At 37.3% G+C, this 16,111-nt stretch overlaps 1 protein-coding gene across 2 annotated transcripts in view; it reads right to left on the bottom strand.

The window, feature by feature from the left end:
- Positions 1–2,751: 2,751 nt before the first annotated feature.
- LOC107582787 (forkhead box protein N2-like) overlaps positions 2,752–16,111 on the bottom strand; it is a 22,360-nt gene continuing 9,000 nt past the window's right edge. For both annotated transcript variants that reach the window (XM_016268800.1, XM_016268799.1), the window contains 5 exons: positions 8,878–9,458; positions 6,026–6,150; positions 4,778–4,833; positions 4,379–4,447; positions 2,752–3,433 (listed from right to left, as the gene is read on the bottom strand). In XM_016268800.1, coding sequence (XP_016124286.1) covers positions 3,069–3,433; positions 4,379–4,447; positions 4,778–4,833; positions 6,026–6,150; positions 8,878–9,444 — 1,182 coding nt within the window. In that variant the 5' untranslated portion in view covers positions 9,445–9,458 and the 3' untranslated portion in view covers positions 2,752–3,068. The remainder of the gene's footprint in view (positions 3,434–4,378; positions 4,448–4,777; positions 4,834–6,025; positions 6,151–8,877; positions 9,459–16,111) is intronic.

Genomic DNA, 16,111 nt, shown 5'->3' with positions numbered 1-16,111 from the left:
TTGGAGCGATTTGTGCAACATGGGGTGGAGAGTGATGTCACATGGTCAAAAAAATTATGTTTAATATCTCAAACACCAAACCAGCACAAACGTTCGTTTTTGCGGCACAAATCAGCACAAACGTAGCACAAACAAATGGCATAGTTTTGGTGATTATTTATTTTTATGGGGTGCCAACTTCACAGAGGTTTTTGACGGGGCTGAATGCAGCCCTTATTCGCCTCATAACGGAAAGATGATACATTTCCGGTCTCTGGTGATTCTAGTCAAATTAACACATAGCTTACTGCGCACATTTTTATATTTAGTTGCATTTTAAAAGTTTCAGTTTAATTAATTCAGTCAATCTTTTTATGCCCATTTTGGCATGGACCGGAACACGCGAGTATCCAAAAGGAAGTTAGAATCTGTCATGGCGATGCTCATCGGTTACTCAGGAAAAATATGTTCATAATTGTCGCAATTTACCCCCTAGTGGCAGTCACATGGAACTTTCGAAATGGTCGTGAAGCAGCCATTACCTTCTGCCTATTTACCATGGTTAAAATAAATAATGAATGTGTGAATTTGAACATAATTATTAATAACAGCTCATTTTATAGAAATAATGTTTAAAGAATAACGTTTTAGTGTTGAAATATGCATTTAAGCATTGAAATATTTAACCAAAGATTACGTCGGATTCGAAAATTCCACATACACATATGAACGGAACTCCGGTACTAGTCTCCATTGGAAATTAATGACTTCAGGTCTATTGTTTGTTTGGGAAAAAGCCGCTTTACACTCTTAACGGACTGATGATATACCCTGACAGCACATTTACATTATGGAGATGTCTATTTGACGTATGCATTTACATCTGCAAGACGTATTTTTAGAGTGTTTGCTCATCTGCAATACGTCTATAGGACGTTTCCTATCAGATGTCAAATAGACATAAGATGTCTTTAAGATGTTTATGATTTAGAATGTTTTTTAAACTGACATCTTATAGATGTCTATCAGATGTTTGTACACAGCAGATGCTTTCCAGATGAAGAGATCTTTAGCAGACACATGTGGGATAGTGAACAACAAACTAAATCAGTAAAAGGAAAAACTCTTTTATTCTTTAATACCATATATAATGCAACAATTGCATATCTTTGGCAAAAATAAACTTTATAAACTTTTATTAACAGATGTTAGCTTACAAAATCAAAAATCAGGTTCAGACTGCCACATATATGGCAGAAGAACATGTCAAAATTGATGGCGAAGTGGCAACTCAGTTAGTGGACCTTATCTTAATAATAATAATAATAACAATAATTAATAGGCAGCTGTTTTCAGACTTGGCCTCAAATTCTAAAACTACTGCTCTGTCCCCCTCCCTGCATTAATACTTGCATTCTGTAATTAGCACTATGTACAGCTTAGAGGGGACGAATTGGCAGCCATGGTTAAAGTGACAGGGAAAGAGCTTTATAAGGATAGGCAGTTTTAAAGTAATCAACTCGAACAGAAAGTTCTGGTTTGCCAGTGTAGGGGGGCAAGTGGCAGTTATACTTCACAATTTCACATGCTTGGGTATATAAAATCCTAATGTAGCCTCAAACAAACACTTAAAAACCCGATATTAAACAAACAAACATTCTGGGATCACAGGGAATACACAGCCAGGCAAGTTTTGTGAGCAGCAACTTTGGCGATCTCAAAGGGGACAAAAAAACCCCCCCTTGGGTTAAACATGGCCGGGAGTCCAGAGAGTTCTTAGTGGCACAATTCTCAGTTCACATCCAGTAGGCTCTCCCATTACTGTCATGCTCCTCAAATATACTGTCCACTCTCCCCAGCTTCACTTCCTGTAGTCCTTTCTCCCATGAGCAGCACCATCCGCAAGTTTAAAATATGGGAGAATGTCTTTGTCTCTGCTTGCAGGCGCGTTTACTGTGCAGTTCACATTGTCTCTGGTTTCATCTGAAGCCCTGGGAACTCTCTGGAGGTCTGGAGCAGCACAGCGCCAGTTCAAAAGCAGCAATGGAAAGTGGCGAATCACAGAGCTCCCCCTGCTGGAGGCTTTGTTACACAGTTTAAACCAAGAAAAAGATGGAAAAGACCTGATTTGGGTAGAAGTGACCCAAAAAGTCATAGAGCAGGAAGGGGAGAGAGTGGTTCAAATCTTACAGTAGAGGTAAAGAGGTTCTTGTTTTGATTGGCCGCTATTTAGTATGCTCCAAAAGCAAGCAATATGTGCATGGGCAATGATTTAATCAAGTCAGTGCACATGGAATAGCACAACACCTGATTATACAGATTGCTAGCATCTGAGAAACATTGAGGCTGATGTGCATGCAACAAAAGCTGTATCCTTCAAGCTGTTCTCCAGTCATAGTGGTCAGGATGGGGATGCAAAACTGATCCAATCAGGACGCACGGGAGGAGCCACATGGTTTTGACATCATAACTGCGGCAGCAAAAGGCTCCCAGGGGCATGCCGTCACCACCACACGAGATATAAACCAGCAGTACAAAAATAAAATAACTACAGGTATTTAGGTCAACTAATTATTGCATTTCTTCTTTTGTATCAAGTTTATATTATGATCCAAAATCAATGGCACTTTCAAATTTCACTTTTTTAAGCTGTTTTTCTCTCTATAGTTAAGATGCATGATAGGTCTTGGGAGCTTGTAAAATCCATGCATTCATTTTCCATATAAATAAGTTTGTTGATTTAGAGGTGGAAGCATGCAAATCTTGAAGTTGTTTTTTTTTACCAGCGTCTCTCTTTTCATCTCTCTTTTTTTTTTACGATTAACATCTTCAAACTCTCTTTCTGTAAAACTCAAATGATGTGGGCCGTTCATTCAAATCGGTTTCTTTTTCTGTACATAAAACATGTCAGTATGGCTTTTCTCTCCTGTGTTTGTATTGCCATGTTTGATGAGTGGACCGGAACGTTATCCCAGTTAAAAAGACGAAAGGAAAGAAAATCATCCCAACAATTACAAACAAGAAGGAAGATACACCAAACCAGAAGAGAGAGATTGGACAGGCCACAGGATGGAGTTACAGAATCAGGGTCATTTCCTACTGAGTTTCCTGCTCTTGCGTCTTGAGGCGACTAAACTTGTACGAATACCGGCCAGGTGTAGGAGCGAGCCGGCCGCCTCCTTGAGCTCCTCATCCACATCTGGTCGAGAATCTCTTCTGCTCCTCTTCCCTAAAAGCGGACCCTGCAGCGGGCTGCGTGGCCATCGGGCCCGGCCTTCTCTCTCCTGATCACGGTGCAGAGCCAGGCTGAAGTTGACCGGCTGTGAAAGAGGCATCTGGCGAGGGCAGGGCGGGACAGGGGAGCTGCTGTAGTTGTGATCCTGCTTTGGATCCCGACTCACAACCACCAAGTCCCTTCGGGAGAGATCTATGGGTCCTTCTTGGTCATCTGGGTCTGAGAAATCATAAGCAGAGTGATAACTGATGATCAGAGACAATATTATGAATAACAGTATGAACAAAATTGTACGATGCGGAATAAGTAATTTACACAGTAGCACAATAGTAGGTACACATGCTAAAATTATTGTGTTTACATTTATATAAATATAATAATATTCAGTTATTTTCATTGAAATAAAATTTGTTTTAAATGGAAATTGAATTAAAAATGTGCTTATATAATTAATATTTGTGGATAATCCATGAAAAGTATTTAATTTCTAATTTAATTTGATTATTAAACAAATTGTATGTTTTCTTATTTGAATTAACAAAATTTTTAGTTTGTTATATTATTTGGAACTTGATAGACGCAAACCAAAATATATCATTATACACACACACACACATACACATACATATATTTATTTGACAAAACTTCAGAAGTCAATGCTTATGCTCATCAAGGATGCATTTGTTTGATCAACAACAGAATTACTAAAATAACTGTTTTCTATTTGAATATATTTTAAATGCAATTTATTCCTGTGATGACTTTTCAGCAGTCATTACGTCAGTCTTTTTCACATGAAATTATTCTAATATGCAGATTTGGTGCTAAATAAATTTATTTTTTTATTACCAATGTTGAAAACATGTTTTTCTAAGATTCTTTGATGAATAAAACAACATTTAAAAGAACAAACTTAATTTGAAATACAAATGTAACATTATAAATAGATTGTTCTAACACTATTTTTAATTGGATGATCCCTGTTTGAAACCAATAAACAGAACAGCCAATATACACATACACATGTGATTGCTGTGATTATGTGAACAAGTACCTAGATGCATATCTTGATTAAAATAAACCTGATGTAAAACATGAATAAAAAGATGGGGGGAAAAATAGGACAAAAATGAGGTGTTGGTGTATGTGATGGTGGTTTCTTACATGAGTTAATGTTCTGCTCAGAGGCAGACTTTAACAGCATCATGGCAGTGGCAGCATCAAAATCACATTCTGTAAAGAGAAAGAAATGTTTGATGCAAACAAGTATTGACTATGTGATGTGTATGTGTGTGTGTTTAAGTGAATGAGTCACTTCCACCCAGGAGCGAAAAGGTCTCTCTCTAATTTCAGTACCAGTGCCTTTGTCGTCAAGGTTACCAAATACAGGAAAGAGATGGCATCTATGTGCACAGTTTAGAAGCACCAAGTATGTGCTGAGAGGAACAAAATGAGTTGAAATGAGTGATAGGCTTCAATGTGTGATCATACGTCTGATAATGGTGTGAAAAAGATGTGACCGGGTCATAGATTTTCCGAACGGGCCTGATGAAGTCTACTAACCTTTTAGGGCACAGCCCTGCTCTGATGTGAAAAGATGATGAGGAGGAGACGAGGCACTACAGAAGAGAGAGAATTTCCCTTAATAATAAAAACCTTAATTTAAAAACTGCATGTTGTGTTTACGTGTGTTAACTTTGACTAATATTTAAATTTGTTTGATGATCTGAAACATTAAAGTATGACAAACGTTCAAAAAAATAAGAAATCAGGAAGGGGGCCAACACTTTTTCACACCACTGTATATACAGTTTATATATTATAACCATTAGCCAATACTTATTTTTGGATAATCCAGAGAAATATTTTTTATTTATTTAATTTAAGACTCAAAACAGTAAAATATTATAATGTCGTGTAAGGATTTCATTTTCTTGATGGTAAAAATCGTGATGATCCAACTCTGTGATCTCATGAATCGCTTGTGTTGTCTAATAATTAATTTGTTAAAATTTGTGTACCATATTTAAAATAAATAGTAAATAAATAGTAAAACATTATTTTAAGGACCAATTTTCACTATTAACTAGTTGCTTATTAGCATGCATATTGCTAGCATATTGGCTGTTTATTTGTACTTAAAAAGCACATATTAATGCCTAGAATAACATATTATTCTGCATGACTATATTTTAGATCCCTACCCAATACCTAAACTTAACAACTACCTTATTATCTATTAATAAGCAGCAAATTAGGAGTTTGAGGAAAAATTTATAGCAAATAAAGTGCATTAACATAAAAGTTTTTTAAAAACCTGTCTGAAGTACTGTCTTTCATATTTTTCTTTAAAAATGTACTTTAAAAATTGTGTTAATTAATTTAAATCAAATTGTTCTGAATCTGCAAAAAGATTCGAATCAAAAGCCAATTGATTCACAGTCAGCTTAAAGATTCACACTACTATATTATAAATACATGGGAAAAACAACATTTAGAACAACTAATATACACGCACCTGTGACCGCAGCTGAATATAAATTTAATATTTACGCAACAAGCTGCACCATTTTTGGTAAACAACCCACATTAAATATAAGCAAAGCATCATGACACATCAAAACTAAATCACTCCCATTATATTCAACAAAGCTGTCTACACTGGAAGTGCTTGTCTGACAGTTGTGACAGTTCATAGAGTAAATCTCTTAAATCCTAGCAAGCAGTATGTTTCTATCCTAGTAAGAAGACTGAAGCCTGGATAAATGTCAGAATTATCCATTTGTCATATAATCAGGCCAGTGTTGTTACCTAGGAGGGGAAGCAGGGGGAGTGCAGAACACATGTGCATTCGGGAAGTGCTGTTTCTTCAGGGCTTGCATCAGCATGGGCCGGAACTCGGGGTGAACACACCACAGAGAGCCTTTCCCATTGGTCTAGAAGGGACAGAGAGGGGAGGAGTCAGAACCGCAAAAAGCAAGCATGATATCAGCATGCTGGGGTGAGGAGAAAGCTCAGGTTAAATGACAACAGAACCATCTGTCTCTCTGTATGTACACTGTGCATTCATAAGCACATTATAAATTAGCTGCAAATGATCATTTTAAACCATCATGAAGCTATAATGCCCACATGGGAAGCATGTGGAACGGCGGCTCCTATTGTGTTTGCATGGGGGTATTTGTGTGTGTGAATAAAGGACTCATCACCCTTTGTCTGAGGTGTGGTCCTGCAGGGGGAATATGACCTTGACTCGCTTCACTAGCAGTGTTCATAAACAGGAAAGAGGAAACATTGCCATGGCAACAGACACCAGGGCTGAGACATATGAAACCCACAGATTCACACAATGTCACACGTTAATGAAACATACCATCCTCACCGTTTCATAAATCATTTTGCCATCTACGGTTCACGTATAAGAAATGAAAGCATCTGCCTCACTTCATTTAACTGGCTGCGTGCCCTGCTTTGAACACATCGTTTTTCTAAAAACCCTAAACTATTATCCCTCTTGACAACCATGTTAGCACACTGCAGTCAGCTGTGCACTACTTTATACACTGACCCAGTTAGTTAAACGTCTGAGCGAGTGCTCTGCAGCAATGTTGTGTGAACCGCTCTTCAGAAAAATATGGTATTCTAATTTATTACAAGGCTCTCTGGAATACTTGATTCTGAATGGTCAGTCGCAGCATTCTGAGGTCAAATATTTTTTTCTGTAATGGCCACCAAACTGCATTTGAGCACTGTTCCTGGCAACCAGTCTCACTGTGCTAGTTTCATGTCTCTTGCATAGACTGTATAAAAACATGGACGTATTGTCCGTGACATCACCCGTAGTATTCTGAAGAGCGTTTTTGAAGCTCAAAGTGGGTGGAGCGGGCCGTCGCCATCTTGGCAGCGCGTCACTCCTAGATAATCGAAAATAGGCAAAAAGGCGGGAGCTGCTTGCTGAAGCCACGCCCACCTAGCTCGACGGCAGGGTCAGCAGCGGCAATCCACCTGTCACTCAAGTGGACACACCCTTAATTATGCAGAACTTTAAGGCTTAATATAATTTAAACGGATGAATTATAAAAAAAATTCACCCCCCTCACAGTTGTCATGAAGGGCAAAATTAGCTATATAGACCAAAATAATTTTTTGAACCAGGCTGTAAACATGTTTTGCTGTAAACACTGTCGCGTCCGGTGTAGACACGGTGTAACGGTTGCCTGTCACATTACAGTACATACAATTTCACTTACCACATAAACAGAGTAAGGAGAGATGACTGAGGACGATGGCGAATGATTTGCAGATCCGAGCACCACACATCTAATCTTGTAAAATGTGTGGTAAGTACTGCTGCTCCATAGTATAAACAGATTATGTGCGATCGCGAATCTCGAAAGTGAAAGTGAAACTAAAAAGCGATCGTGCATTCAAAAGCAGTTTCAATGGCAGGTATAACAGCGGCTCAGTATAATTACCCAATGATATAACTGCGAGGGGAAAATATTGAAATATATATTTTCCTCCCATCTCGTATTTATTCCCTTTAGGGGATCCGTATACACGTCATTTTCTTTCCGAACACGGTATTGGGATGCAGCGGATTGCGGGGGGAATCACGATGTCGGCTCAACATCGTGATGTCTATCAGTCATCAGCGATGGACGATGGCATCGTCTATCGGCCCTACCCTAGTCACACATAATAAAAATAATTTAATATTTCAAGTCCATTTATTTAATTATTTTGGAGATAATGTACAGTAAGATAATGTACACTAAGTCATTATTGCAAAATAAACCCCTTCATAATAGGGATGCACCAATTTTAAACTTCTGGCTGATACTGGCATGCCGAAAATTATTTTATGTCATTTATTGATTATGGCCGATAACCAATAAATTGCTAATATTAAAATACTCTTAAAATATATTTTGTCTAATATATTAAAAATTAAAACACTAAAAACTAAAATTAATCAATTCAAATGCTACTAGTGAAGGCATTAGAGCATTATAAAAATACATTATAAAATATGGATATACGTTTGCTAAAGATTTTTGATACATTTAACAAAAAGCAAAAGCACAATCAGTGTCTACAATGATGTTATTTTAGTATTATTTATATACAATTATGATATTAATTAATATTTTGAATTTGTTTCATTTTAGTTTTAGTAATTTTGTTATATGCTTGTTGTTTTTATTAGCTTTTTTAAATATTTCTATTTAGCATTAATTCAGTTTGAGTTTTAGCAATTTTAGTACATCAATTTTTACTTATTCTATTTCAGTTTCCAAGAGAACATTTCTACCTTTTAAGTTTTTTTTAAGTTTTTCTTCTAATAATTATTTTATTTTTTTAACTTCATTTCAATTAATGAAAACTATTTTTAATACTTTTACATTTAGTTAACAATAAGACCTCTGGTCCACAATTAAATATGCAATAATGACCAGAGAGAAGAAAAAAAAGAATATAATATTGTAATACTGACAACCATTATGGTTCTGTATTACAATTACAATTATGGATATATTGTGCATGCCTACTTGATACACATAGTGTATCCATTCCCTGTCTGCATTTATTATATGTATTATATGTTAATGAACGGCTGAATGTCATGGACATGAGAATGTCCATTTTGCTTGCATTCTTACCTTTCCTATGCTTCGCTCTACTTTGCGGAAGCACTTGTTGAGGGACAGGTTGTGGCGCACTGAGTTCTTCCAGCCAGTAGGGGCACTAGAGAAATACGGAAAATGTTTGAGGATCCAGCCGTAGATGTCCTTCACTGGGAGAGATTTGCTGGGCGACTGCTCGATAGCCATGTATATCAGTAAGGAGAAAGAGAATGGAGGCTTTGACTTGTAAGGATCTCTCTCGCTTCCCGCAGAGACAGAGGAGGTGGACGAGGTGGTGTTGCTGTGTGGCGACCCACCACCTCCCTCAATGTCAAACAGTGGGCTGTTGATGGGTTGCGCCTCGCCTCCGAGCGTGAAGTTCTGCAGCAAGTTCTCATGAAGCCAGTTCAAGTTGGTTAGTTCATCATCTTCAGATTCACCCGCAACCACACTCAATGCTCCAGCCCGACCAATCTGGTCCAGACTGGTAGCCATGGGACTGGAAGCACTCTCTGCTTCAGGGAGAGTCCCAGCTCCACACACAACCTGCGCTCCAGGAGATTCGGCTTTCTTATCTGGAGACATCCCGATTATCGGACCCATCAAACTAGGAGGGTCTGTAGAAGTGAAGGGTATTGGAGAGAACAGAAAGTGTGCACTGGTTACTACAACTGTCAATCACAAATAAATGTGGGTATATTTATTTACAGAAACTGAAATTTTTCAGTTTTCATTTAGCCAAAAATGAAAATAATGTTTCTAAATTCAATTAGGGTAATAGATCTCTTAATGCCGTTTAGAATGTCATGTTTTCAGGTGATAAATTAAACCAGTCATAGTAATACATGTACATGTCTTAGTTTTTCCAATTTCTTTTAGCACTAAAACATTGTAATCTCAGTGCCTGCACCATTTCTCTTGAGGGAATTAAGAGGCCCTTCAGGACAGAGTTAAGGGCCTCTTAGATGTCTACTGAAGTGTCTGAGAGAACCATGAACCTCATCTTCAAGATGATACCACACCAGAACAACTAAAGTGTGTACTCTATTGTTCTTAGACAATCACTGAAGACGTGCAAGTCTGTTATCAGCTCCATGTAATAAGACAGACAAGGATGAAGAGGATAAGTGATGGTGGCTCCATACAGCTTGAAGAAACTCACAGAGATCAATCAGAAATCTACCTGCCACAGACTAAGTGACCGGCTTTAATGGAAAGCACACCGAATATTTATAAATAAATCATCAGCTCAAGTAAAAGAGGGCTGAGTGCCTAGGAGAGTGAATGTTTCTCTGCCCACTATTATACCCACTGCCATGGAAACCATACAGCACATCAATAAATAAATAATCACATAAAGTGCTGCTCTGAATCATTCTCTCTCCCACTCTGGAGAATAGAGTGGAGGGCACAGGGAGGGGGTTCCACTTCCTCTTTCAGGCCATTCAAAACACCCCAGACACAAATAAACATATTCCTCTTCACATGAGTACTGTAATAAAAGGTGTCAACAAAAAACAGCTTTTACACAAAGTTAAAGGAATAGCTCACTCCAAAATGACAGTTTTGTCATCATTTACCAATGTCTGTGTCGTTCCAAACCCGTATGACTTTCTTTTATCTGTAAATCGCAAAAGGAGACGCTTTGAAGAATATTCATGCTGCTCTTTTCCATACAATGAAAACAGACTGGAAACCAAATGCCATCCAAAAAGGAAAAAAATCTGCATGAAAAGTAGTTATTATGAATGCTGAGCTATATTTCATAATATAGCCATACGATAGCCTTGTGTGAGGGATAGATCAAAATTTAAGCCATTATTCCCTGAAAATGCTTTACATTTGTGTTCACCATTCACTTTTACAGTATTCCATAAAAGTACGAAAGTTATATTTCTTTGATGGTGAGTAAATTATAATTTAGCTGGAATTAGGGCTGAATGATATCTTAAAAAATATATAATTATCCTGATATGGCTTACTGCGTAAAAGAAAATATATATAAATATAAAAATATATCCACTGTGATTTCAGAGATACGGTGTCTCAGTGTGCACAAGAACACAGTACCGCGCTTTACTCTGAAACCAGCAGCGCATTTATGTATTTGCTGGTAATCCACAAAAGTAAAAGCTCAATGGTTTAAGGATTGAAAATGAAGAAATTAACAAATATTAGTATTGCAATTTTAAAGTTATAATTAAAGTTTTAATCAAATACTTAATTTCTTTATTTTACAATACAACTGTATTACTGCAATATATTTATTCTTTTGTTAAATATTTTGTTTAATGATAATGACAATTTTTATTTTTGTATTTATGGTTTGAACAATAGTAAATAGTAAAAATCGCAATGCGAGCTTTTTCCAATATTGTGCAGCCCTGGAATCAAACCATCTGTCACCCTTGTCCACATTTTTATGCTCTTGTAGTGCATCCACATGCCATTTTGTTTTCCAATAGTATCCTCTTTGGATGTCTTTCTTCATGTGGTACAACAGCAGTATGTCTTTCATAGGACATTTAGTGCTGTCTGCTTCCCATCCTGCTCCAGGCGGAGACCTGATCCCTGCACTCATGGCGGCACTCATTAGGCCTGGGACACACCTAATCTTAACCGATTTTAAAACCATGGGAGACCAGACATAAAGAGAGTTTCAACTGATTTTTAGCCTTATAATCCTCTGAACGTGTACACTAGATGATTCGACCAGACTGTGAGACCACACACTTGTTGACTGTAGGAACGATTTCAAACATGTTTGATATTTACGATTTGAGTTTGGGGACGCTCTGTCTCGATCAGGAGCAGTTAAATAATCATATTGACATCACACAATAAGAGGATTGTTTGGACAAATCCCCCCCACAACCCCCTTGTTCGGGGGTGCAAATCAGGCTTAAAATCGGCCTTAAAATCTTCCAAGTGTGTGGCCAGCCTTAGCAAGACAAATCTAACTCCCTCCAACAGGCTCATCAGCCCATCACCTCGCCATCCATCCACACAGACAGACACTCTACCACTCTTAACTACTTCAAATAGAAATACGCCCAAACAAACAGACTATGAGTAAACTTTGGTCAGTGGGATGGGCAGCTTTGAAATACAACTAATTACCCTTTTAATTCCTTAGGCCCTCTGGGAAACCTTTGGCATTTATTTAATGTCTCTGATAATTACCCTGAATAGTTTATGTACATTTGATGTTAAAGATCTTTTCTTCCACACTGTGATGGAGAAGTCCGGCATACGTCACCAGAAAGAAATCTGCTGTTTCAGATTCAGTTATTGTATTTTAATAAAAAATTGCGAGGTAAAAAAAAAAAAAAAATGAAACGTATGCACAGACGAATTGTTTACAGTAAGATAAACATTTAGGAAATATGGAAACAATTTTCATTTCATGCCGACAACAATATATGAGCTATGAGCTAACTTGGAGGAAATAATAATTATTAGTGATTCTATAGTGGCATGTAAGTTTCCGTACCTTTTGAGCTACACACATGAGGCTTGTTGAGGAGTGATGCTAATGTTTTGCACCGCGGATAGATTATAAAACAGGTGAAAAATCCCATAAACCTACATTGAAATATGCACTCAAGCACTGAGGACACCGTAGCAAATGCACAGCAACATCCTAAAATACTATTTACTATACTATAATTTTTTTTTTTTTTTTTTATTGTAATATAATTGCATATGTTTTAAAATGTAAAAAAGTACCATTTATTTTTGGTCCACATCCCTTAATCAAGTTTTGATTTTATGGGCACCTTTGCATTAAAGCATTGTGTAGCACCTTTTGCAAGCACCATATTTTCCTCAAAAACTGAAGAGTGAAAAGATCTAAAGGATTTTATAAAGAACAACCTGTTTGTCCTCTTTCATCCCCGCTATTCACAAACTAATTTCCATCAAAATTTGAAGGAGGATTTATCAGTATCGAACTGCTGTTGTTTGCAGAACAGAGCACTGGGAAAAGCATGTGCATCTGTATAAAAAACAGTTGGAGATGGAGATCAAGGGGTCTTCTACGTGTTTAAGCATGCTTAAACAGCCGTTTGAATTGGAGGTTTCTCCTGAAAACCAAGCAGTTTTCCGTTCTGATTCCTGTAGCGGTTGGTATTGGTCTGTCAAGTAACAATCATGACTCAAGTGCTCCCAGTGCATCTCCATTGCTTTGTGAGAGCTGATCTAAACGCCCAGCAGGAAGGTCACCTAACCCTATTAGAAAACAGCAAGAGATTAACTGCTTTTTTATTTTTCTCTGTATAATTCAAAAATCAAGTATTCTCTTTGATGTCAAGGAGAAATCTGACAGAGACTAATGAATTTACTTCCAGTCACAATGAGCTCTAAGAAACTTTAAAACAAATCATACAGTACAAAGAGCCTGTTGTTGTTAGTTAGTTCGGGGCTAGTTTTCTCCACAATTCTGGATCACGTTTCAAAGCTAAAGCTTCTTAAACACATTCATATGCTGCAAGCTTGAAAGCTGTAATCCACAATGGTAAAGACACCCCATGAACAGTGCCTGAGTTTATTTCATATCACCTTCCATTTTAAATATTAAACATTTCAAAACTTAATTCAGAAAATTGTTTTCAATTTCCTGATCAATGTAGTCAAAGTCCATTAAAACATGCACATTTTATGAACAAATGCATTCCTAAATTTCAAAAATGCTTCCCATTTGTTAAAGGGGTCATATGATGCTTTTTTAAAGATCGTTATTTTGTGTATTTGGTGTAACAGAATATGTTGACATGCTTTAATGTTCAAAAAACACATTATTTTTCAAATACTGTACATTATTGTAGGTCCTCTATGCCCCGCTTCTCTCAAACGCTTCGTTTTCTACAAAGTCCCTCCTTCCGACAAGCGCAGTCTGCTCTGATTGGCCAGCTGACCCAGTGCATTGTGATTGGCCAAACACCGCAAGCACTCGACAGAAATGTAACGCCCCTTACCATAATCACGAGCTTCATCTTTCAAAATAAATTTAAAGACAGAGCCCGAAAGGGGAACAGAGTCGCATGACAGACACAGTGATGAATCTGGTATGTGTTTGCAGTACACAAGCCACTGTTAAGACAGCTGACTCCACTGTGATGTGACCCTGTCTCTCTCTCTTCTCTGTCTCTCTCTCTCTCTCTATCAGCTTGTAACACTCCAAAGAGAAAGGAAAACTTGAAATCGCATCATATGACCCCTTTAACTTCTTGACAACTTTATGTAAATCTTATTTACTTAAAGGGGTGGTTGATTGCGATTTTAACGTTAGTTAGTGTGTAATGTTGCTGTTTGAGCATAAACAATATCTGCAAAGTTACGGAGCTGAAAGTTCTATGCAAACGGAGATATCGTCTTTTATAATTCTGGCAGTTTAATGCCTACAAAAACGGCTCGTAGGGACTACAACAAGTTACTTGCTGGGTTCGTTATGTCACAAAACCAGAAATTTACATAAATCCCGCCCCCCGGGAACATGCAACAAAGGGGGCAGGGCCATGTTGCGCGGCTTTAGAGAAGAGGAAGAGTTGTAGACATGCCGTCGATAAATTAATAAATTAAACAATACCTTTAAAAAATGGTACTACTCAGTCATGTATTCAGATACATTAAAGCTTGAATTAGGAGAAAACCGTATATCAAAAGTTAACATAAACAGCAGTAGCATTTACAAGTAACAGCGTATCTAAAATCTTTGAGAGAAATACAAAAAAAAAAAACCTTACTATTCAGAGATGTCTTTTAAGAGCAGTGCTTGCAGAGGTTCTGCTTGATCCTCTTCATTATTTCTGTTTGATTCTGGCTCAAATTGATACGGTAATATTGACACCATTATTTACATTCCACCGGAGCACATGCAACTATTGCCCGTAATGGTAATGGGCGTGAAGTTTCCGGAAAACGTGCAGTACACAGTTAACAAATCACAACACACTGGGCCAGCTAACCAATCTGTGAGCCCATTGTGTATTTCTGAGGGAGTGGTATCATAGAAACAGGAAAAAGTCAACTGGCTGTTCAAATGACAATGGAGACAGCGGCTTACAAAAAAGGTAAAATATATGAAAAATAAGGTGTTTTTTTTTTTTTTAATGAAGCATGAAAACATTTTACACTGCACCCCATAAACACAATCAAGCCAAGAAAAAAAGCTGTCAACCACCCCTTTAAATATTCCAAGAACATTCACAATAATTTGTCTGCAAAGCCTCTAATTCATCTCTAATTGAATGCAGCGGTTTAGAAACAAGTCCAATTGACATTCATTTATTTTTCATTCAGGCTTTCAACATTTTGGTGCTTTTATGACAAAATTTAGTTGCTAAATGGAACACATAGTTTGAACTCTTGACTTGACTTGAACTTTCTGACCTAATCTTTGAATGAACGCTATGCCAATTAAATGTATTTTTACACCCCTTCTGCACTTTATGCAAGTTGCACATTGTGGAATTTTATAATGTTTCAAAAAGAAAAGTCCCTTATGCTCACCAAAGCTGCGTTTATTGTATATGAAACTGATTTTTTTGGTAACTTTATAAATGTCTTTACTGTAGTGGTTCAACGGATCACAAATCTCACGGTTCGGATCATATTACGGTTTTTGAGCCACGGATCAGATAGTTTTTCGGATCAGCAAGAAAAAAAAATCTATGTAACTTTGCTTTCCATAAGTACGTTACCACAGCAAAAACTCGTTCAAACATTATTAAAGAGACAAGTGAACAGCCAGTAAAAATAACAAATAGGCTACTACACAAATTACAAGCATAGATAAATACAACAGAACAATGTAACAAATAAGGTCGGTAGTATTCAGATACAGAAATTTAATAATAAAGTGTAAAATAAAACGGCATAGTGTTCACTGTATAAATGAAAAAATAGATTAATCTTTGTCAAAAATGTGGTTTGATCAGCATAATGACAGCAGCAGGTATTATTAGGCTGCTGCCCCTTTAAGACCTGATGCACGGATCCAATATAGACTAATACACATCCGATTTCTTTCTCAGCTGTTCTCGTTCACTTAAGACACAACAGATTTGTCACAATGATTGTCGAGATCGGTATTTTGTCATAATTTTGTGTGTATATGCGTCTGTTCAAAGGCAAGGAGTGAATGAGATAGGAAAGATGGTTCAGTTCGGTGTTCGCACGCAGTCAAACGCGCCTCTCTGCGTGTGCGAGCTTCATGTTTGTGCGGCTGTGATAGAAAACATGGGGGTGCTGTACGTGTGTGTGTGTGTGG

Source organism: Sinocyclocheilus grahami, unplaced genomic scaffold (genome assembly GCF_001515645.1).
Source record: "Sinocyclocheilus grahami isolate Dianchi unplaced genomic scaffold, SAMN03320097.WGS_v1.1 scaffold47.1, whole genome shotgun sequence".
NCBI lineage: Eukaryota > Metazoa > Chordata > Actinopteri > Cypriniformes > Cyprinidae > Sinocyclocheilus > Sinocyclocheilus grahami.
Note: the sequence above shows the minus strand (reverse complement) of the source record. Positions and strands in the feature narration are given on the sequence as shown.